The 24,516-nt window shown below is 48.4% G+C and overlaps 1 protein-coding gene across 2 annotated transcripts in view; it reads left to right on the top strand.

Annotated features, from left to right (window-relative positions):
• susd4 (sushi domain containing 4) overlaps positions 1-24,516 on the top strand; it is a 131,245-nt gene that overhangs the window by 66,828 nt on the left and 39,901 nt on the right. For both annotated transcript variants that reach the window (XM_078542749.1, XM_078542750.1), the window contains exons 6-7: positions 18,913-19,092; positions 22,953-23,141. In XM_078542749.1, coding sequence (XP_078398875.1) covers positions 18,913-19,092; positions 22,953-23,141 — 369 coding nt within the window. The remainder of the gene's footprint in view (positions 1-18,912; positions 19,093-22,952; positions 23,142-24,516) is intronic.

Genomic DNA, 24,516 nt, shown 5'->3' with positions numbered 1-24,516 from the left:
CTGTGACCTGCTCTTTCCTCAGACTTGCTCACAATCCATCCATCTGTCTTTATGCAGGAGAAGACAGCCCACCACAGAAGGGAGGGAGAGAAGAGGGGAGGCGGGATGCCAAAGCTGCAACCCCTCACTCCATTTGAGAAGCAGGCAGCAGAACATAGGAAAAAAGGAGCAGGAGTAGGCCATTCAGCCCATCAAGCCTGCTCCACCATTCATGGCTGATCATCCACTTCAATGCCTTTTACCCACGCTGTCCCTATATCCCTTTATGTTATTAGTATTTAGAAATCTGTCAATCTCTCCCTTAAACATACTCAGTGACTGAGCTTCCACAGCCCTCTGGGATAGAGAATTCCAAAGATTCACAACCCTCTGAGTCAAAAATTTCTCCTCATCTTGGCCCTTCCCTTTTATTTTGAAAGTGTGTCCCCTGGTTCTAGACTACCCAACCAGGGGAAACATCTTACCTGCATCTACCCTGTCTATCCCTTTAAGTATTTTGTAGTTTTCAATAAGATCACCTCTCATTCTTCGAACTCTAGAGAATAAAGGTCCAGTTTCCCAAATTTCTCTTCATCGGACAGTCCCGTCATCCCCGGAACAAGTCTGGTGAACCTTCGTTTCACTTCCTCTATGGCAATAATATCCTTCCTAAGGTAAGGGGACCAAAACTACACACACTACTCCAGGTGCGGTCTAACCAAGCTTCTATACAATTGAAGCAAGACTCCAGTACTCCTGTGCTCAAAGAACTCGCAGGGAAGGACAGAGACCATGCCTCTGACAAAGGCAAGGTCGGCCACTCCCAACAATCCAGTAAGGATTCATGAATTAATGCAAAAACTTCAGAAGGTGACTGATGCGTGCAATTCTTGAGACAGACCAGGCAGACACTCATTTTCTTTTCTCCATTCCAGGTGCCAGCAGGAAGAGGGGGAGGCCAATGGCTTCCTCAGAAGAAAGTCCTATTCCCCAGCCCATCTCAGAGGAAGAGGACGATGAGGAGCAATTCTCACCTGTAGAGCCGTCAGTGTTCACCTGCACCCTCCCTCAACCCTACACAGGGACACATACCTCAGTGGGCCATAGTTCTACTTTAGGCTCAGGCTCACAATCTGTTGGACACCCCACGCACACGTGTCCTCAGCAGGCAGAGGCAGTGAAAGCCAAGCTCTGTGGCGGGGGGGCTGCTGGAGAAGATGCACCTGCCAAGCCCAAGTCAGAGGATGAGCCTCTGCAATCGACCATAGACAAACAACTGGAGGCTCAAAGAGAAGCAGGGAACATCAGTCAGAGAAGCCCTCAACAGAGAGATTGAGGAGTGCATCCACATGCTGTCTGAAGTTGTGGCTGTGGCATGTGAGCACATGGAAGTCTCCATGGGGAGGATGGCAGATGCTACGGAGACCCTGACGCACCAGAACACAGTTTCTAGGGGATAAGCACTCGGACCTGCACACCATCAGCGGAGGCCCTGGCTGTGTTGCAGCAGTGCCTCGGAGAGAGGTGGACTGAGCAGCTTGACCTCCCTCCAGGTGCCCCCTTTCCTCAAGGAGTCAGGGAGGGGCCCTCGGGCACCCAAAGGGAGGGAGAACATCAGCCAGACACCCCACAGGCATCCACCCAGAACATTGCGAGGGTGTTCATGTGCATCTGCCTGTGATCCCATCAACTCCAGCTGGTCAGGCTGAGGAGGGTGCACCTGCCCCTGAGCAGGAGACCCAAAGAAGGCTGGGGCCCTCCAGACCTCAGATCTCCAGAGGACGCCCACCAAAGTCATCGCAAACAAGAGGACATAGCAGTCAACAGGCTGCCTCTGCTGCAGATGTCAGCAGTAGGGTTAGAAAAGTTAAGAAGTTCTGGATGCACATAGGTGGCACAGGTGTACAATCATTGTATATAGTTTTGGCACTTGTAAATATATGTCCACTTGCACTGTTTGGAAGTTTTCTAGTTTTTTTGTTGCTGGGACGTGTGCACGCCATTGCTTCCATGTGAAAGGCATCCTGGGGGACCAAGGGTGGGGCTCCCTCACCTTTATACATGCCAGCACATGGATCCATGGCACTTTGGCAAGGCTAATGAGAGCCTTGCTTGAGAAGCCGCCCTCTCCCCTTACCTCCACAACACTGGAGAGTCAACAGACAGGCCTTTGCCTTGTCATAATGGAAAGACTGCCCACATGAGGCTTTGTCAGGGACGACCATGAACCCAGGAGGATGAAGGTTTGCAGCAGGGAGCTGGCAGCCATTCCCCAGCATGGCCCTTGTGGCCGTACCCCTCCCTCTCTCCCTTCATCCTTCAATCTGACAGCAGCCGAGGGCTTATGGCTCAGAGCAAGCAGCAGCTGAACCCCCTAATGGGATCTCATAGCCTGGAGAAGGCTCTGGGCCCCCACCAGCTGCCTTGTGAGCTTCCCCATAGTTAGAATTTCAGATGACTGCAGCGATCATTGTTCCCGTTATTATTAGGTGCTCCTTTAATTATCCAGTTATGCTGACCTTGAGCTCCACCCACCTGAGAGGACCCTCCTCCCAACTGACTTTTCTACATTTGAACAGCTAGGGCCCCACCTTCCTACTGAGCTGCCTTGGTCAGAATGGTCGCATCAGGTTTCACACCCGCTCTATAACTTTTTACCCTCGCCCTGTTACCATCGACCCCACCAACTCCCCTCTGTTACCCTTGGATCTCCCCTCATCAGCCTGGACCTTATAACAATAACACTGCAAATGCTTTCCCTCCCTGCGGAGCCCACACCCGTCACTGTTCCCATGCCCATCCTGACCCTTTATCTGGGCAACATTTTGTGTCCCCCTGGATGACCCTTCTAACCAAACCTTCACCCTCCCACCCTACTGCATCACACTTACATATGAACGTTTAAATAGGAGCAAAAGTAGGCCATTCAGCCCCTCAAGCCTGCTCCGCCATTCAATAAGATCATATCTGATCTGTTTGTATTTCTAATTCCACATTCCCATCTACCCCAATAACCTTTCATTCCCTTGCCTAACAAGAATCTATCTACCTCTGCCTTAAAAATCTTCAATGGCCCCGCCTCCTTCTGAGGCTGAGAGTTCCAAAGTCGCACAACCGGCTGATAGAAAAGAATTCTCCTCATCTCTGTCCTAAAAGGGCAATCCCTAATATTAAAACAGTGCCCCCTAGTTCTGGACTCACCCACCAGAGGAAACATCCTTTCCACGTCCACCTTGTCAAGACCATTCAGAATTTTATATACTTCAATCAAATCACCCCGCACTCTTCTAAACTCCAGTGGAAACAACCCCAGTCTGTCCAACCTTTCCTCATAAGACAACCCACTCATTCCGGGTATTAGTCTAATAAACCTCCTCTGAACCGCCTCCAATGCATTTACATCCTTCCTCAAATAAGGATATCAAAACCGCACTCACACTTCCCCCTGTAACTGTGACTGCCCTCCCTGAATCTCAGCACCCTCAGTTTGCCCCCCCCCAGGACACTGATGTTGACTCCACCCAACCTGACCTCTAACCTACTATACCCCCGCTTCAACCTCCCCCCCCACCTCACATCACACATAAGGGCAGAGTTGCCCTTCCCTGGTCCCCCCCCCCCCCCTTTACAGAGTTGCCCTGTCCCGGAAAGCCCCCCCTTGCAGAGTTGCCCTTCCCTAGAACGTCCCCCTCCTCTGTCATCGAGCAATCTCAACATTTGAGGAGAACAGTCATGTTCCTCCAGAACAAGCGAGCACGCCACAAAGCCAGTACCTTCACCTGCACCTTCAACAGCGGCTTCATATGCAGATCAGATTGAAATGTTACATGTAAAGATTTGCTTTAATATCACATGTGACAACACCAGCCTAGATGGTGAACAATTGGTCTCCTTAAACATTCATGCATCAAAGCGACAGGAGAATCCATCACATGTATGTGTGTTCATATTTGTGTGTGTGTGTGTGTGTGCGTGCTTTTGTATATCTGAGTGTGATAGAATGAGATTATAGAGTCTGCGTGTACATGTAAGTGTGTGCGTTCTTTTGTATATGAGTGTGAGCGAGCATGCCTGGGTGTGATTGTGAGTGTGATTTAGGATTTTATGGTCCCTCCCGCCCGGCAGGATATTACAGTCCCACCGAACTGAATGGAAATGGACATTTAAATAGCTCGCCACACTCACCAGGGGAAGGCATACCACAGCAGGGCAGCAGGGCCATAAAATCCCGGCCCATAAGTGTAAGTCCGTGTGTCCATGAGTGTGAGAGTATGTGTGTGTGTGTGTGTGTGTAGGATGACCCTCGTCACACGGTGATTTTGGTGCTGGTGAAATGGGAGGCTGGATAATAAATCTGTTTGAGGACTCTCTATTAGATATTTCCCACTGCAATAATTATAAATTAGTATTCCAGCAAGAGGAGAGTAACAGAGAAACAACAAACATCTGCCTGTCAACCAGGTGAATTTGCAGTTCAGGTCAAATTTAAATTCAATCCATTTGCAATTCATCTGCTAAAGCCTTTTAACATTTTATCTCATATATCTTGCCTTCCCACACAATGGATATTATTTGCAAAGTGAAACATTCTGTTCTCAGTGCCTAATTTATTATCATCAGGTCTGATCCCTGGCTTCTCCCCTGGTTACCTTGGTCCGAGTAGAGGTTCCTACCATCGATTCCTGATCTTTGTTATTTGCTCTGGTTCTTGTCCAATTTGCAAGATTCTTGCCTCAACCACCTCTATTAAAGCAGCAGGATGTTGCCTGACAAGTTCATCAAATACCTTCCAATTCTATCACAATCTCAAACTGTACTAAAAATACCTGAGTTACACATCAGAAGGGGCCACAGCTGAGCACAATACTTGTTCAGTGCACACCCAAGTCATGTAGACCAGGAGGATTTCACCTTTGAGCCCTGAGCTATGCTGAGTAACTAATTCCCCTGAGCATCAAGGGAGGAGGGAGAGAGAAACACTACAATGGGCCTGGGACTCAGAGTCCCGATCCTGTTATTTCAGCACAACCCCCACACCCCTCTCACCCATTTAATTTACCCTAACCTCACCATTGTTGCACAAGAACATAAGAAATATGAGCAAGAGTGGACCACACAGCCCATCAAGCCTGCTCCACATTCCATACGATCATGGCTGATCTTTGGTTTCAACTCCACTTTCCCGCCCACTCCCCATATCCCTCAATTCCCTGAAAGACTGTCTATCCCAACCTTAAATGTATTCAATGATGGAGCATCCACAATCCTCGGGTAGAGAATTCCAAAGATCATAAGCTTTTGAGTGAAGTAATTTCTCCTCATCTTAGTCTTTAATGATCGGCCCCTTATCCTGAGACTGTGTCCCTGCGTTTTAGACTCCCCAGCCAGGGGAAATAACATCTCACTAGCTACCCTACCAAGCCCCTTCAGAATTTTAAATGTTTCAATGAGATCACCACTCATTCTTCTAAACTCCAGAGAATATAGACCCAATTTGCCTCTCATCATAGGACAACCCCCTCATCCCATGGACCAACCTAGTGAACCTTTGCTGTATTCCCTTCAATGCGAGTGTATCCTTCCTTAAGTATGGTGACCAAAGCTGCACACAGTACTCCAGGTTGGTCTCACCAAAACCCTGTACAAATGTAGCAAGACTCCTTTGACATCTTTGTCCTTTGCCCCCACCTATCACTGGCCCCCTATCCAGCTCCACCTGCCCCACCCCACTTAAATAGTATAAATTTCATCACATCTCCACTTCTCTTCAGCTCTGAAGAAGAAACGTTGACTATGTTTCTCTCTCCACAAGTGCTGCCAGACCTGCTGAGTTTTTCCAGCATTTTCTGTTTTTGTTTTAGCAAGACTTCTTTACTCTTGCACCCCAATGCCCTTGTTAACATTGTGACTGTGAGTCACGAGGAAATCCCAGGGTCAGTAGAACATCCTCTTTGTCCAGTCAGCTCCCTGTGAGACCCACTGAGACTTTTCTACTTCAGTCTGGACTGTATGATTAAAATGAGCTGTAGTGTTAATAGGTCTCCTGGGCTTCCAGCACAGTTTCCTGATAATGTGTCTCTATGTGGTTTTATGCTATGCAGCTCGTTTATAAATGTTCTGGTGAATATCTGTGCTCATTAAATTGCATTTTGTGCTGCATTCCCCCAAGAGGCTGGTGAGATTGAGGGTCAGTTGAAATTTTCAAGAGTTTTGTCCTTTTTAATTTATTCTTTCACAGGATGTGGGCAGGGTTGCCAGCCCTCCAGGATTGAAGATCAATCTCCAGGACACAGCTGTGTGCAACCCTGGGGAACAATCATTGGCCAGAATTTTACGCGTTAGTAGCGGGCGCGAGCCTAACCCGGAAGAGCATTAAATCTCGCGAAAAGGCATCGGGCGCACGTCCCAACGTCACCGCGCACTCGCGCGATATTCCGGTCAGCGGGCATGTGCTGGACTCAGAAGTGCGCCCGCCGACAATTAACCAGCCACTTGAGGCGATTGAAAGCTCAAACGGAGTAAATTTTATGCTGCCCCATGCGATTTTGCGCTCGTCGCACGGGCAACACAGGCGGCAGCCAAATCGCTTCTTTCACTTTTCCCAGCCAAGGGCGGGTTCAAAGGGGAGCAGAGTATCGGCTGTGTGAGTTGTTAGGAGCTCAGGTGAGAGTTTGCTGCTGCTTTATTGCTGATATTTCAGACCTTTTCCTGTGGTTTCTACTAAAGTTTTTGCTTTTTTAGCTTTGTTTTGAGGACTCTGTGTTTTGTCAGCTCTGTTGGAGCATTTCTGCTGAGTGCAGCCTTCAGTGTGCATGACAGCGCCATCTGTATCTCAGAGGATAGGGATTGGGTACTCCCCTGGGGGACGTCCTCTGAGGAGGAAGAGAGGGGTGGAAGGGAGAGGAGGACAGATGTCTGCAGGCAACGTCACAGGCACAGGCCTATGGGAGGAGAGGCGCTGGCACAGCGGGTGCAGGGCCAGCAGGGACAGCAAGGCGGACAGGATCACAGAGGACCCCACTATCCTGCTGCCAGAGTGTACAGGCAGCGATCCAGCTACCTCTGCATGCTGGAGGTCCAGTGGCACAGGAGGCTCCACCTCTCTAGGGACACCATGACATCAACATGCCAGATGATTGGTCCAGGGATCGCCTCCAACTGCATGGGTGGCCACCCTATGCCAGTAGCTCTGAAGGTCACAGTAGCCCTCAATTGTTTTGCTTCCGGATCTTTCCAAGAACAAGTGGGGGATGTGTATGGAGTGTCCCAATCAGCTGTCCATAGCTGTGTCAGGCTTGTCACTGACGCTCTGTTCAGATGGGCCCTCACATTCGTTCATTACTGGATGGACCAAGCCAGCCAGGCTGAGCGAGCCAGAGGCTTCACAGCTATTGCTTGGTTCCCCCACATTCAGGGTACCATAGGCTGCACTCATGTGGCCATCAAGCCATCAGTGGGTCAGCCAGGTGCTTTTATGAATAGGAAGGGTTACCACTCCATGAATGTGCAGATAGTATGCGACCACAAGACCCAGACTCTGTAAGCCTGTGCAAGGTACCCTGGCAGCTCCCATGATGCATGCATCCTGCGACACTCCCAGGCGCAGAGGCTGGTCATGGCTCCAGCTCGGCTGGATAGTTGGCTGCTGGGTAACAAAGGACATCCATTGAAAAGGTAGCTCATGGCACCACTCCAGCATCCTAGGTCAGAGGCAGAAGGGATGCACAATAGGAGTCATGCCTCCATAAGGGCGGGGGTTGAGAGGACAGTTGGGTTGCTGAAGTTGAAGTTCCGCTGCCTGGATCAATCAGGGGGTGCCCTGCAACATCCTTGGAGTGCATGTCGCTGATAGTCATTGCAAGCTGCACCCTGCACAATCTGGCACTGGCAAGGGGGGACCCACTTGAGGATGAGGATAGCGAAGCAGCTCCACAGACCTCAGAGGAAGACTCTACTGATGGATCTGATGAGGAGCCCGGGCAAGTACAGGGTGAAGACATGAAGGCAGACTTGAGGAACCTTCAGGGAGGCGGAGATACCATGGAGGCCTTGATTCAATGCTCCTTCAGCTAGGCTGCCAAGGCACGGCTTCCATCTCATTGCAAAGGCGCTGCCTCCTTACCACACATTTCTGAGGAGGATATCCCATGACCCCAGTGTCACTTCACGACCTCTGTAATAGAGTCTGCTGCCCCTGCCGTCTATCATAAGGCACTGATGAGGCCTGCACCAACGGGAAACATGAGGGACACTCAGGGCATTGAAAAAAATATAGCTTTATATCTTTACCAGAGTCGCAAAAAAGGAACATAACATGATTTTAATGCTGCTGTCACACAAAAAAATTCATAACACTGATGGAATAAGAAAGTGTAGCCCATGATAACCCCAGCCTGTGTTCACGGTGCCTTAAACTTACACTTGCGAGTGCTATGTCTTGGTGCCCACCCCATGGTCACTGGCAGAGGGGCGGAGGAGCTGCCGCCCTCGTCCAGAGCACCGTGAGAGGAGCCCACAGAAACGACAGGCAGCTCCTCCACCAGCGTAAGGCATGTCTGTACCTCCCTGTTCACCATTGATGGTCAGGCACCTAGCAGACAGACTACGTGCCTCATCCGTCTCTCACACTGGCAGTGACCTCCTAAAGTCACTGCTGGTGTGTGGGAGTGTAGGCCCGAGCGCGACCCCAGGAACCCCTGATTATGTTCCTGGAGGTGCCTCTCCATGAGAGCCGCCACTCTCCCAATGGAGGAGGCTATGTGCTCGGTGCTCAGGGTCAACGCAGTGCTCAAGCTCCATAAGGACTCCTCCATGACAGAGACTCTGACTTGCAAACCCTCAGGGATCTGTGCCAGATCTTCCCATGCATCCCAATGGACATCCAGTATCTGCTGCCTGATAGACGACTCCAGAGGTTCACCAGCTGCCTTAGACTCAGCATGGTCCTGGTCTCCAGCAGTCCTCTGACTGCTGACGCCCTGGGCACCCTCTGCTTCCACCAGCTCCTCATGTGAGTGTCCTGTGGCCTCCCCACAGTGCATAACCATCTGAACCGACAAAACACAGCCCACCGACATCCTTGTACTGAGCTGGTGCCTGGTAGCGAGATAGGGTATGACGTGGGTGGATCTGCATATGTGGCTCCTCCTCTGGTGTCAATGGAGGGCCCTTGGGGTCTCGGGTACCTCTGGAGGATGACACATCTGAGGGAGGAAGACGATATGTCAGTGGTATCAATCATCACACGTTGAATGTGCATGGATGACGGCCTGGTGAGATGATGGACAGCAGCATCATGGTGCCATCGTCATTGCTGGGTCACTGAGATTCTCTTGATTAGAAGTTATCTTTTGAGGTGAGAGGACCCTACATTGTTTGCAATCTCTGCCTGTCCCACATCTGTCCATTGGACTCTTAACTTCCTCCGAGACGCCTGCCTCTCTGCGACCTGAAGACCTTGGTGCACGCTTGCACTCGAGTGCTAGGGCATTGTTGGATCTAATGCCCTTGGTTTGTTGGGGCTAAAGGATCCAGGTTGCATGCTTTGTTCAGGGTGACCGAGTCGGTACAAAGGCAAAGAACATCCGTAGATCGTTGTTAGAATAAACACATGCCGTTTATTTGCAAACTAAACTCTACAACTACACTTGAGTGCTCAACGCATAAAACTCTGTCTTCACTCATCAGTGACTAACTCAACTCTCTCACATAGAGGTAGCCCGTGCTACTCTGCAATTGGACAATAATATCATGTGACCTTACATTACGATACTTGTCTTAAAGGTATGTTACATCTCAGGTTACTACATCCCACCCCCTTCACTGAAAAATACATTTTCAATACATCAAGTTATTTACACAATTCAATGATTTACAAAGTCAGTCTCTCTGGGGGCTTCCTTATGCGTAGAACATTTCAGCTCTACAGCTTCTGAAGTTTGCTTTGGAATCTCCCTTACTGAAGTCGTCTGAGCATCAGGGTCTACAGCAGGTACATGTAAATTTGTTTCTTCGACTCTTTCAGTTACAGTCAGCCCTTCAAATACGGTTTTCCTTGGTTGAGTTCTTTCAACAAGAAATGTTGGTTCAGTCTCGAACACTGGTGGAATCACTTCTTTTAGCTTCTCCACCTTGTATGCGATCCATATGTCTTCTTATTATCCGATCTTCAACCTCCACATGGTAGGAAAGAGGTCCCGTTACAGTGTTTATTTCACCAAACAACCCATGCTGAACTTTCTCTAAAATTTTTCACCAATACCTTCTCTCATACATTAAATGTTCTGTCCCAACTGTGACAATCATGTCCTATTTTCTGATTTTCCAGCCTTCTTTCTACCTTCCCCCGAGGTTTGGCCATAATTAGGCTCAGTCTCGATCACAGAAGGTGTTTCATTAACAGTTCAGAAGGTGTGATGCCTGTTGTCGAATGAGGGGTGGTTCGATAGTAGAATAGAAGTCGTGCTAATTTAGCCGCTAATGAATCTCCAGACAATTTATTCATACCAGATTTGAACGTCTGAACCGCTCTCTCAGCCAGTCCATTTGAAGAAGGATGGTATGGAGATGTTTTCATATGAACAATATCATTGAGCTTGTAAATCGGTCAAATTCAGCACTTGTGAATACTGTTCCATTATCTGATACTAGTGCTTCAGGTAATCCATTGATAGCAAAGCATTGTCGTAGCTTATCTATTATCGCTGAAGATGTGGATGACCTTACTTCATATATATCCAACCATTTTGAATGCTAGTCTATTACAAGGAGAAACATTGTTCCCATATAAGGTCCCACATAGTTGATGTGTACACATTGGTCTTCCTGGCCAATCCCAGGGGTGTCAGGGGCTGTTGCAGGTAATTTTTGTACTTGCCGACACAGCATACAACTTCTTGCTAGGTTTTCTATCTCTCCATCCATTCCCAGCCGCCACTTTTAGCTACATGCTATTGCCTTCATCTTAGAAATCCTGGGATGCGAACTGTGAAGTTCAGATAACAATAGTTTCTGCCCTTTCGGGGAACAATGACACGGGCTCCCCACAATAATATACCTTCCTGTCTGGTTATCTTGTATCTTCTCTGGAAATATGGTTTCATTTCATCAGATTCTTGTGTTTTTGACCAACCAGAAAGAACGTGATTTCTCACTTTGGATAAGACTGGGTCTCAGTTCGTCCAATCTTTAATTTGTTTGGCACATATCGGTGATGAGTCCAGGAAGTTTAATAACAAGATTTATTCATAGACCCGGAAGTCAAATTGCAAATGCAGATGCACTCAGTTGTTCACCCTTGCAGGTAAAAGATGAGGATGTTCCAATTCCTCAGGAATGCAACTATACTCATACACTGCCAGTTTAGTGGATCCAGTGCCCTTGGTTTGCTGAGGTTAAAGGATACAGGTTGTATGATTTGTTCAGGGTGACTGAGTCGATACAGAGGCAGAGAACATCCATAGATCGTTGTTAGAATAAACACATGCTGTTTATTTACAAACTAAACTCTACAACTACACTCGTGCGCTCACCAATAAAACTTTATCTTCACTCATCTGTGACTAACTCAAGACTGTCTCACATAGAGGTAGCCCGTGCTACTCTGCTATTGGACAATAATATCATGTGACCTTACATTATAAAACTTGTCTTAAAGATATATTACATCTCAGGTTACTCCAGGCGTCCATCTCACATTTGCTCAGGATGAGCAGGTTGGCCGTTCCATCACCCATTCTTGTGCGCTCAGCGGCATTATGGCTTCTCTTCTGGACGGACAAAGGTCCATTCATTAGTCTACCCTATACCTGCAACACCATACCAGGCTTGCACCCCCACCACTACGGCTGCGCCCCCCCACCCCCTCCCCTCACCAGGAAGCAGGTTGAAGTGCCGGTTATGTTTGCATACCTGACCCTTATATGCACCCAGGGCAACCAGTCTGATCTCCCAGCCTTAGCAGATACAGGTATAAGTGCCTTCTGTTACTCTGAATCTTACACCCCTGAGCGCCGCGAAGGACAGCCACCCTTCAAGACTTCTCCGCCAGTACCATGCCAAACTGGTACCCTTCCCGAGCACAGATCATTAAACCTTTTTTGGCACTGAATCCAGCTGTGGTGCACCACGTCATGTCCACTGACTCAGCTGCCACCTCTGCCCAGGCCTTCTTCATTTGGTTGGGTGGTCTCTTGCCATCCTGTGGCATCAGGATCCTACCTGGCACTCACTACCTCCATGAGAGTGCGCAGGCACCAGTCTGAGAAACGGGGGCAGAGTGCCCACCTGCATTGCCCTCCTGCCTGGTGTGACAAGCGGATGCTGATGCCATACCTTCAGCTTAGATTTGGACAACTCCCTGTTCCTCCTCTGGAACTCCTGACAGCCTTCAGGTTGCTGTCTCAGCTGTTTTAAAACCGCCGCCGGTCCCTATTGGATCCGGTGCCCACCATGCTTCCCCCGCTGCCGACAGCCTAACCCCAATGTGGGAGCACGTTTCACTCTGGCCACCTCTTAATTGGCCAGTGCGAAATCATGTTCATCTGACATTTGCTTCACAAGTGGCGTTTGTGGCCGCTTCTGCCTCACCTATCGTGCACTCACAACGCACACAAAATTCAGGCCATTGAGACATGAAAAAAGATTGGAGGTTTTTTGTCATTTTCTTTGAACATTTCTCTTTACCAGATATAAAAATATTGAACTAAAAGCAAAAGACTGTGGATGCTGGAAATCTGTAATGAAAACAGAAATTGCTGGAAAAACTCAGCAAGTCGGGCAGCATCTGTGGAGAGAGAAACAGAATTAACGTTTCGAGTCCAATATCACTCCAGCATTTTCTGTTTTTATTATAAGAATATTGAAAATGGGGAATAAAGGCTGTTTGGCAGTCAACATCATCCAATTGAGTAATGAATCTTTTTGCTTTCTAATTGGCGTAGGAAGGCAGTGCATCACAAGGATGGATGTGTTGGCCGACTAATGGCTGGAGCGTGGGGGCAAGTCATGTGATGAAACCTCCAGGAATCCGTGAAATCACTGTTGGAAACCCTAGATGTGCACATTGCTGGCTAGGCTATGGCCCACCTCTAATTGCCCTTGAGAAGGTGGTGATGAGCTGCCTTCTTGAACCGCTGCAATCCATGGGTGTAGGTACACCCACAGTGCTGTTAGGGAGGGAGTTCCAGGATTTTGAACCAGTGACAGTGAAGGAACAGCGATATATTTCCAAGTCAGGGTGATGAGTGACTCCGAGGGGAACTTGCAAGCGGTGGTGTTCCCATCTATCTGCTGCCCTTGTCCTTCTAGATGGTGGTGGTCGTGGGTTTGAGAAGTGCTGTCCAAGGAGCCTTGGTGAGTTACTGCATTGGTTCATACTGCTGCCACTGTGTGTCGATGGTGGAGGGAGTGAAAGTTTAATGTGGCGGAAGGGCTACTTTATCTTGAATGGTGTTAAGGCTCTTGAGTGTAATTACAGCTGCACTCATCCAGGCAAGTGGGGAGTATTCCATCACACTCCTGACTTGTGCCTTGTAGGTAGTGGACAGGCTTTAGGGAGCCAGGAGGTGAGTTACTCTCACTAGAATTCCCAGCCTCTGACCAGCTCTTGTAGCCACAGTATTTATACAGCTGGTCCAGTTCAGTGTCTCATCAATGGTAACCCCCAGGATGTTGATGGTGGGGGATTCAGTGATGGTAATGTCATTGAATGTCAAGGGGAGATGGTTAGATTCTCTCTTGTCATTATCAAGGTCTTGCTGCATTTGGACATGGACTGCTTCAATATCTGAAGAGTCGCGAATGGTGCTGAACATTGTGCAATCATCAGTGAACATCCCTACTTCTGACCTTAGTCAGATGCTGCCTTGATGTCAAGGGCAGTCACCTTCACCTCAATTCTTGAGTTCAGCTCTTTTGTCTATGGTTGAACCAAGGCTGTAATGAGGTCAGGAGCTGAGTAGTTCTGGCAGAACCCAAACTGGGCGTCAGTGAGCAGGTTATTGCTAAGCAAGTGCCGCTTGATAGCACTGTTGATGACCCCTTCCATTATTTTACTGATGATCAAGAGTAGACTGATGGGGCAGTAATTGGCCGGGTTGGATTTATCCTGCTTTTTGTGTACAGGATATACCTGGGCAATTTTCCACAGTGCCGGGTAGTGTTGTAACTGTACTAGAACAGCTTGGCTAGGGGCACAGCTAGTTCTGGAGCGCAAGTGTTCAGTACTATTGCTGGAATATTGTCAGGGCCCATAGCCTTTGCAGTATCCAATGCCTTCAGCCACTTCTTGATATCACGTGGAGTGAATCCACGTATGGCACATTATAGGAAGGATGTGATTATACTGGAGGGGGTGCAGAGGAGATTCACCAGGATGTTGCTTGGGATGAAACATTTAAGTTATGAAGAGAGGTTGGATAGACTTGGGTTGTTTTCGTTGGAGCAGAGAAGACTGAGGGGCGACCTGATCGAGGTGTACAAGATTATGAGGGGCATGGACAGGGTGGATAGGGAGCAGCTGTTTCCCTTAGTTGAAGGGTCAGTCATGAGGGGGCATAAGTTCAAGGTGAGGGGCAGGAGGTTTAGGGGGAATGTGAGGAAAATCTTTTTTACCCAGAGGGTGGTGACGGTCTGGAATGCACTGCCTGGGAGGGTGGTGGAGGCAGGTTGCCTCACATCCTTTAAAAAGTACCTGGATGAGCACTTGGCATGTCATAACATTCAAGGCTATGGGCCAAGTGCTGGTAAATGGGATTAGGTAGGTAGGTCTGGTGTTTCTCACATGTCGGTGCAGACTCAATGGGCCGAAGGGCCTCTTCTGCACTGTGATTCTGTGAATCGAATTGGCTGAAGACTGGCATCTATGATGCTGAGGATCTCCAGAGGAGGCTGAGATGGATCATCCACTCAGCACTTCTAGCAGAAGATTGTTGCGAATGATTCAGCCTTATGTTTTGCGCTGATGTGTTGGGCTCCTCCATCATTGAGGATGGTGATATTTGTGGACTCCCTCCAGTGAGTTGTTTAATTGTCCACCAGCATTCACGACTGGATATGGCAAGACTGCAGAGATTAGATCTGATCCATTGATTGTTGGATCACTTACCTCTGTCTACCACATGCCGCGTATGCTGTTTGGCATGCAAGTAGTCCTGTGTTGTAGCTTCACCAGGTTGACACCTCATTTTTAGGTGTGCCTGGTGCTGCTCCTGGCATGCCCTCCTGCACTCTTCATTGAACCAGGATTGATCCCTGGCTTGATAGTAATGGTAGAGTGGGGGATATGTCGGGCCATGAGGTTACAGGTTGTAGTTGAATGCAGTTCTGCTGCTGCTGATGGCCCACAGCGCCTCATGGATGCCAAATTTTGAGTCACTAGATCTGTTTGAAATCTATCCCATTTAAGTGGTAGTGCCACACAACAATGTGAAGATGCAACTTTTGCCCCACAAAGAAAGTGCGGTGGTCACTCCTACCAATGCTGCCATGAACAGATGCATCTGCGACAGGTAGATTGGCGACGATAAGGTCAAGTACATTTTTCCCTCTTGTTGGTTCCCTCACCACCTGCCGCAGACCCAGTCTAGCAGGTATGTCCTTTAGGACTCAGCCAGCTTGGTCAGTAGTGGTGCTACCGAGCCACTCTAGACGATGGACTTTGAAGTCCCCCACCCAGAGTACATTCTGCACCTTTGCTACCCTCAGTGCTTCTTGCAAATGATGTTGAACATAGAGGATTCATCAGCTGAGGTGGCAGGGGGGTAGGTGGTGGACATGTGGGTGGGAGGGATTGTGGTTTTTTAAAATTCATTCACGGGATGTGGGCTTCGCTGGCTGGGCCAGCATTTATTGCCCATCCTTAATTGCCCTGAAGAAGGTGGTGGTGAGTTGCCTTCTTGAACTGCTGCAGTCCATGTGTTGTAGGTACACCCACAGTGATGTTAGGAAGGGAGTTCCAGGATTTTGACCCAGTGACAGTGAAGGAACAGTGATATATTTCCAAGTCAGGATGATGAGTGACTTGGAGGGGAATTTCCAGGTGGTGGTGTTCCCATTTATCTGCTGCCCTTGTCCTTCTAGATAGTAGTGGTCGTGGGTTTGGAAGGTGCTGTCGAAGGAGCCTTGGTGAATTCCTGCAGTGCAGCTTGTATCTTGCTACACACTGCTGCCACTGTGCATTGGTGGTGGAAAGAGTGAATGTGCTGTCAATCAAGTGGGCTGCTTTGTCCTGGATGGTGTCAAGCTTCTTGGTATCTGGTAATCAGCAGGAGGTTTCTCCTTGCCCATTCTTGGCCTAATGCCATGAGACTTCATGGGGTCCAGGGTCAATGTTGAGGACTCCCATGGCAACCCTCTCCTGATTCTATACCACTGTGCCACCACCTCCAGTGGGTCTGTCCTGCTGGTGAGTCAGCACAGGACAATATCCAGGGATAATGGTGGTGTCTGGGACATTATCTGTAAGGTATGATTCCATGAGGATGACTATGTTAGGCTGTTGCTTGACTAGTCCATGGGACTGTGCTCCTACTTTTGGCATAAGTCCCCAGTTGTTAGTAGGGAGGATTTTTCAGGGTTGACAGGGCTGGATGTGCCATTGTTGTTTCCGGTCAATGTTGGGTGATTCATCCAGTTTCATTCCTTTTTGACATTTCCTGTAGCGGTTTGATACAACGGAGTGACTTACTGCTATATGAGAGTCAACCACATTGCTGTGGGCCTGGAGCCACATGTAGGCCAAGCAAGGACAGCAGGCTTCCTTCCCTAACAGCCATAGCGAATCAGTTTGGTTTTTACAACCATCAACAATGGTTTCATGGTCACTATTACTGAGACTAGCTTTTAAATTCCAGATTTATTCATTGAATTTAAATTCCACCAGCTGCCATAGTGGGATCTGAACCCATGCCCCCAGAGCCACTAGCCCAGTGTTGTTACCACTATGTCAGTGCCTCCCCAAGATAAGCGTCAGAGTATAATGAGATATGGAATAAAGACAGGTCTATGGAATTTAGGTACAGACCATTGATGATCTTTTTGAAATCATTCAAAACAGAAATCATTCAGAACAGGCTCAAGAGGCTGAATGGCCACCAATGATCCCTGGTGAAGGCCTCAGAGCATTACTGGCAACAGCCACAACTCCTGGCAATGGAGAGCTGCTGGCTTCTGATTGGCTGGCAGTGCTTCAGGGCTGCGTGGAAGGCCCATCACTGGCCAGTTAAGTGCCTGATTGCAGTTAAATAGCGGCAGGGTTCCCGGGCAGAAGCGGGGCTCCCACCATTTCTTCAACTGGTTGGGGGTCCCCTGTCCAGGAACTATACTTCGCCCACTGGATACACACATACCTACGTACTCAACTATATATACACCTACATACACACCTATATATACACCTACATACTCACCTATATATACACCTGCATACACACCTATATATACACCTATATATACACCTACATACACACCTATATATACACCTGCATACTCAGTTGCATACACACCTACATATACACCTACCTACACACACACCCCTACACACACCTACACACACACACACTTACATATTCACCTACTAGGGTACCAACTCTGATTAAATGTATTCCTGGAGGTTTTGTCACATGACTTGCCTCCACGTTCCAGCCATTAGTCGGCCAACACTTCTATTCTTGTATGAAGGCAAAATGCTGCGGATGTTGGAAACCTGAAATGAAAACAAAAAATGCTGGAAGAACTCAGCAGGTCTGACAGCATCTGTGGAGAGAGAGACAGAGATAACATTTTCTAGAGACTCCAGACCAATCCTGGAGGGTTGGCAACCCTAACAACAACACCATTTTTAAAATTCATTTATAGAAGGTGCCCTTCCCTGATTGCAGTGAAGAGTCAACTATGTTACTGTGGGTTTGGAATCACATGTAGACTAGACTAGGATGGTAGAGTGGAGGATATGCCAGGCCATGAGGTTACAGATTGTGGTTGCATACAATTCTGCTGCTGCTGATGGCCCACAACACCTCATACAGGCCAAGTTTTGAGTCACTAGATCTGTTCAAAATCTACCCCATTTAGCACAGTGGTATCTCCCTCTCTTTAGAGGGAAAGCAACACCAGTGAACTAGATGGATTTTTGCAACAATTGATGATAATTTCATGACTAGCTTTCACCAGTTGCCACAGTGAGATTTGAACCTATGCCCCCATAACATTAGCCTGAGCTTCTCGAGTACTCATCCAGTGACATTACCACTACACCACCATCTCCCACATAGGGAAACAGGTGCACATACATCTACATATACACCTACATACATACCAAACACACAGCTACATAAACATCTACCTACACACAAATTTTACATTAATAGACACACACGGACACATGCCTACATTCGCAGACACACACTTACGTGCACGTTCATACCCACCTGTTACACAGTCCTACCTTAATGGATTCTTTTAAAAACATTAGGCCGTGATCAATCCAAGTTTCCAAATACCTTTGAATGGACGTAACACAAGGCTAGATCACACAATATGTTTTTCAGCTCTTCAATTCCCAGACTCTCTCTCTCTCTCTCATTGGGCTAGGTTTCAATTTCTCTCTCTCTCTCTGTCTCTACTCTGACTGAATCAGCCTTACCTCCCCTGACCAACATTCCCCCCTGCCTACTGACTTTGGATGACACCAGGTCTCTGGTTCACTGTGATTTCCTGCATAGTTGAACAGTCTGACATCATTCAAAGCCCACACTGACATGAATTTAAACAGATGTATGAGCAATTAGCTGGCACTTGCAGAGATTGAGCCCAGCAAGAGTCAGGGCCAACTGGAGAGGAGGAGAGAGGACTGAACACTGGATAGAGGGAGTAAGGTAGGGAAAGTGAAGCCTTTGGTTTGATGGTCCTGACTGCCTGTTTCTTCACTTGAAGTTACTGTGTGCCCTGTGCCATACATTGAAGATGCCGACGTGTACAACAGCACCTACCGGCCCGGGGACCAGCTGACCGTCAGCTGCCATCGAGGGTTCCAGATCCGCTATCCTGACATGGACAATATGGTATCGCTGTGCCCAGATGATGGGATATGGGACAACCTGCCCACCTGCCAAGGTCTGTATGCCATCAGGTAATGAGACACACCTCCCATGTCAATGGTCCCCTCTGTTGTCTTTTGTAAACCATGCCTGCAGGGACACCACAGTTGTCCTCACTCTGTGGGGTGGCGGGAGGAGAGGAGGAAAGGAGCCAGCTCCTCCTCATCCTGATTCATGTGACTCCTCCTGAAGGAAATGTGGAAGTTGGTGCGAATTCTGGGTGAGAACAGGAATAACACTTGGCTGTGATGCCCCACCCATTTTGAATAGCCTGCCAAGACCAACTGCCAAACTGAGGCGCGGAGACACTCCAACTATTAACAGCTAGGAGAAGGATCAATACAGCTGCATGGCAGAGGCTGTCCTATGGAGAGGATGGTGTGTTAAACTGTATCAGAAGGCGATGGTTCTCAATGAGGGCAGTGACACTCATTAATACTTGATTGACCGGGCCAGTACTTTGAAATTCATTGGTAGACTTGAGTTTTCATATGAGAGAGCAAAGTTGGAGGCTGTACTGCTGCAGCGATGGGTGTCATATTTAAAGCAGGTCAGGTTAATTGAGAGCTTTATATTGCAGGATAGATTATTGAATGGTTTTAAGTAATAAATAGATACTTAAAGAAGAGATTTTTCTGAGTTGGGAAATTATGTCACGGGCCATGGGAGATGGAGCAGGGGGGAGTGGGGGTGTGAGGGAGGGATGAAAGCAGAGCTATGGGGTCCGGGAGGATGGAGGCAGAGCTAGAGAGACTGAGGTGGATTATCTGGAGCTGCTGATGTTGCATAACCCTTGACTGAGGGTTTTTCTAAAGTTTCTGGTTCTGGGATTCTGGGATAGTTTCCCACCGAGCTCCTTCCTGGAATATTCAGCATTATATCCCTGGCTTTTTTAGGAAAATTATCGATGAAACTGAAGCTGATTGTAGGCTCACTACAGCAATAGGTTCAAGCAGCAATGGACACAAGATCAAATGAAGCAAGTTTGCAGGAAGTACCCTTTCATATCTCACACCACAGACAGAGTGCGTGAGGGTCTGGAGCCTATTTAACCATTGCAGGCAGTCATCACAGCCATGCCCACCATCCAGATGGACTGGAGCAGTTCAATAAGGCAGCCCACCACCACCTTCTCAAAGGTAATTAGGGATGGGCAATAAATGCCAATCAGCCTTCCCAGAGAGATGCCAATTGGTGAGAGCAGAGCTGAAATATGGGCTTCCCGGCTTCCCATGGAGTTCTAAATCAGGACTCGGGCTTCTCATTAGTCTTTACAAGGGGTTATACGCCAATCGAATGCAGCAATCTAGATGCTCGGACAATGGACTGACTCAATCTTAGTTTGGGTGTTTCTCAGGTGTCCCCGGGATGCAGGACTTAGGGTCCCTGAAACTAGGCTTCATTATGTCCAAACAAGAATGAAATAAAGTTTTCCTGAAGAGCTGTGACATGTTAGAAATTAAATAAGACACCAGTGAGGTTTATAAACCAATATATAGATTCAAGGTCAATTTATGTTTGTAAAAATAACAATATGATTTTTATACCAAAGGTCTTGATTTTTAAGAATTTGTTTCCTGGTTTATAAGACAGAGGGGGTTAACATTACTGACAGAAGCAGAGAGTTATGTACTTTGGCCCAAGAGCGTGAACCTCTGGCCAGGAACCAGACAGTAGCTTTTTGAAAAATTCTTTCATGGAGTCTGGGTGTCGCTGAGAAGGCCAGCATTTGTCACCATCCCTATTTGCCTTTGGGAATTTTGTGCTAAGCCATCTTCTTGAACAGTTGCAGTCTATGTGGTTGCAGCTTCACCCACAGTTTTGGTGGGAACAGAGTTCTAGGAATTTGATCCTACAACAGTGAAAGAATGGCGATATAGTTCCAGGCTTTTCATGGAGGGGAACTTGCAGAAACTGAAAAATCAGTAAAACAGTCACAGGATCAGTGGGGAACACGGCGGGGGTAGGGCTGTAAGCTGGTCAAAGTTTCTTTAAAATTTAAACAACAGAGCAGCAGATTAAAGACACGGGAGCTAAGTCTTAAAGTGTAGTCCAGTGCTTAAGTGTAGCCTTCAGATCCGCAGAAGTCCAGGAATTTGGAAACCAAACTTGAGAAGAGATCCAGCTGACTGAGGAAGGCGGAAAGCAGGCACAGTCAATGGCTGAGCATGCAGCAGTGGTTTAAATCAGCTTTCAATTAGGGCTAAAATGTATCCACTATTAGAGCCAGTGGAACTTAAACAGTGAGAGAAAGAAGACTGGGGGCACAAAGGCAAAAGATGGCAGAGAATAGCCGTGGATAGAGGTGCACAGTAAGGACCTCCTAGGGAGCTGACTGCCCAGGAGCCATTGGATTGGGGAAACTGAGCAGCGCTGGGTTATCCTGTTGGGACTGGGTTTCCTTGGGATTGGATATCCCTGACGGACTGGGTTTCCTTGGGATTGGATTTCCCTGACGGACTGGGTTTCCTTGAATTTGGATTTCCCTGGCGGACTGGTTTTCCTTGGGATAGGATTTCCCTGGCGGACTGGGTTTCCTTGAATTTGGATTTCCCTGGCGGACTGGTTTTCCTTGGGATTGGATTTCCCTGGTGGATTGGGTTTCCTTGGGGACTGACTTCCCTGGCGGACTGGGTTTCCTTGGGATTGGATTTCCCTAACGGACTGGGTTTCCTTGGGATTGGATTTCCCTGGTGGACTGGGTTTCCTTGGGATTGGATTTCCCTGGCGGACTGGGTTTCCTTAGGATTGGATTTCCCTGGCGGACTGGGTTTCCTTGGGACTGGATTTCCCTGGTGGACTGGGTTTCCTTGGGACTGGATTTCCCTGGTGGACTGGGTTTCCTTGGGGACTGACTTCCCTGGCGGACGGGGTTTCCTTAGGATTGGATTTCCCTGGCGGACTGGGTTTCCTTAGGATAGGATTTCCCTGGCGGACTGGGTTTCCTTGGGACTGGATTTCCCTGGTGGACTGGGTTTCCTTGGGACTGGATTTCCCTGGTGGACTGGGTTTCCTTGGGGACTGACTTCCCTGGCAGACGGGGTTTCCTTAGGATTGGATTTCCCTGGCGGACTGGGTTTCCTTAGGATAGGATTTCCCTGGCGGACTGGGTTTCCTTAGGATAGGATTTCCCTGGCGGACTGGGTTTCCTTGGGACTGGATTTCCCTGGTGGACTGGGTTTCCTTGGGATTGGATTTCCCTGACGGACTGGGTTTCCTTGGGATTGGACTTCCCTGGCGGACGGGGTTTCCTTGGGGACTCACTTTTCTGGTGGACTGGGTTTCCTTGGGATTGGATTTTCCTGGTGGACTGGGTTTCCTTGGAACTGGATTTCCCTGGCGGACTGGGTTTCCTTGGGATTGGATTTCCCTGGCGGACTGGGTTTCCTTGGGGACTCACTTTCCTGGTGGACTGGGTTTCCTTGGGACTGGATTTCCCTGGCGGACTGGGTTTCCTTGGGGACTCACTTTCCTGGCGGACTGGGTTTTCTTGGGACTGGATTTCCCTGGCGGACTGGGTTTTCTTGGGACTGGATTTCCCTGGCGGACTGGGTTTCTTTGGGACTGGATTTCCCTGACGGACTGGGTTTCCTTGGGGACTGACTTCCCTGGCGGACTGGGTTTCCTTGGGATTGGATTTCCCTGGCGGACTGGGTTTCCTTGGGATTGGATTTCCCTGGCGGACTGGGTTTCCTTGGGATTGGATTTCCCTGGCGGACTGGGTTTCCTTGGGTTTGGATTTCCCTGGTGGACTGGGTTTCCTTGGGATTGGATTTCCCTGGTGGACTGAGTTTTGGTGGTGAGTCAGACCCCCAGCAGTCTGGATTTCCTGGCAAAATCACTAAGCTTGTTTTCCTTGTGTTTGCTTGTTTTCAGGTTGCTTGAAGCCCCGGGTATTTCCTCACAGTTACGTCAATGTATCCGATTCCCTGACCCCCTTCCCGGTGGGGTCAGTCCTGCGTTATCAGTGCTTCCCTGGTTACAAGCTGATGGGGCCAGAGCTTCTGGAATGCATGTACAACCTGCTGTGGTCATCGAGCCCTCCGCGATGTCTGGATGTTGAAGGTGTGAACCATTCAATGCTGTCACCTGCTTCAGCTGTCCTGCTTTATTTATTTTAATTGCCCTTTCCTCCCCATCACCCCTGAATTCAGACACCCAAAGACTATAAATTTGAAGGTGCTGCACCCATTCCTCAGGCACCTAAGCATCCAAAGTGGTGCTTATCGCTAGCCAGCATGTTCAATTGGGTTTCTCCATAAACATCCAGAGTGCATACTGGACAATTTAAAGAATCAGAAAAGCCCTCCCCTTGTTTGTGAGCCCTTTCTGAACCCCCTTCTGGCCTCACTCGCCACCTACTGAACTTGCTGAGCAAGTCATGGTGTTAACAGGCAGGAAGGAGTCATTGCCAGCGTTAGTTAAAGGGATGAGGGAGGACTCACTGGTTAGTTGTTTTGTATTTGGGGCTGCTGGTTAACTTCTGCGTACTTTTTGGTGTGTTTTCTAATTCTGGAAAGTTCTGTTTGCCTGAGGAGGATTTGGTGGTGCTGCTCTGTTTAAGACTACCTGGTGAACAATTTTCCTGCAGCCAGTGGCTGTCAAGATCACCAGATCCTTTAACTTTATGCAACAGGCATCATTCTAGCTACAACATGTGACATCAGCAACATGTCACATCAGAGAGGTCAATGAGGCTCGATGGCAGGGAAATGCCTTCACCTTCCCCATGGATAGAGTGAGACAGGATGAAGCAGTACTAGCTTTCATCCATGTAGCAGGCTTCCCCAGGGTATAAGGTGCAATAGACTGCACACATACTCCCCCATCACCAACCTGGCATCTTTATCAATTGAAAAGCATTCCACTCACCCAACTTGCAGGTTTGTAGCCACGGACATTGCATCCTGTAGGTCTGTGCCCGCTATCCTGGCAGTGTTATGACTCACTTTTCCTGCACTGGTCCCTGGGCTGCCTTTATTCCTCCCATGCTGTTAAGTGACAGGGCTACCCTCTCCAGAAATGTCTCATGACTCCTTTCAGAAACTTGGGGCAGAACTGCAGAACTGGTCTACAACAAGAACCATACTGTCACAAGAAGCATCATCGAGCAAACGCTTGGGATAGCCTAGCAATGTTTACACTGTATGGACCATTGCACAGGAGTATGCTCCTCAGCAGGTATCCATATTTGGTGTCATCTACTGCACACAAATTTGTCCTAATGTGGGACCAGCCCTTACCACTACCTGGGCAGTAACACATGGAGCAGAAGGCAGAGAAGGAAGCATCGAGCATCAGTGCCCCTAATTGCTGGAGCTGTGAGAGCAGCTCAGTGAGGATAAACCATCCCTCCAATTCCCAAAATCCTTAGCACTGTCCTATCACCATGCAAGTGCTTTCCTTCAGTTCAGCCCTCCCCTCACTTCACTATAAATAT

The sequence above is a fragment of the Cetorhinus maximus genome, chromosome 5 (genome assembly GCF_964194155.1).
Source record: "Cetorhinus maximus chromosome 5, sCetMax3.hap1.1, whole genome shotgun sequence".
Lineage (NCBI taxonomy): Eukaryota > Metazoa > Chordata > Chondrichthyes > Lamniformes > Cetorhinidae > Cetorhinus > Cetorhinus maximus.
This window is presented reverse-complemented; position numbering and strand designations above follow the sequence as displayed.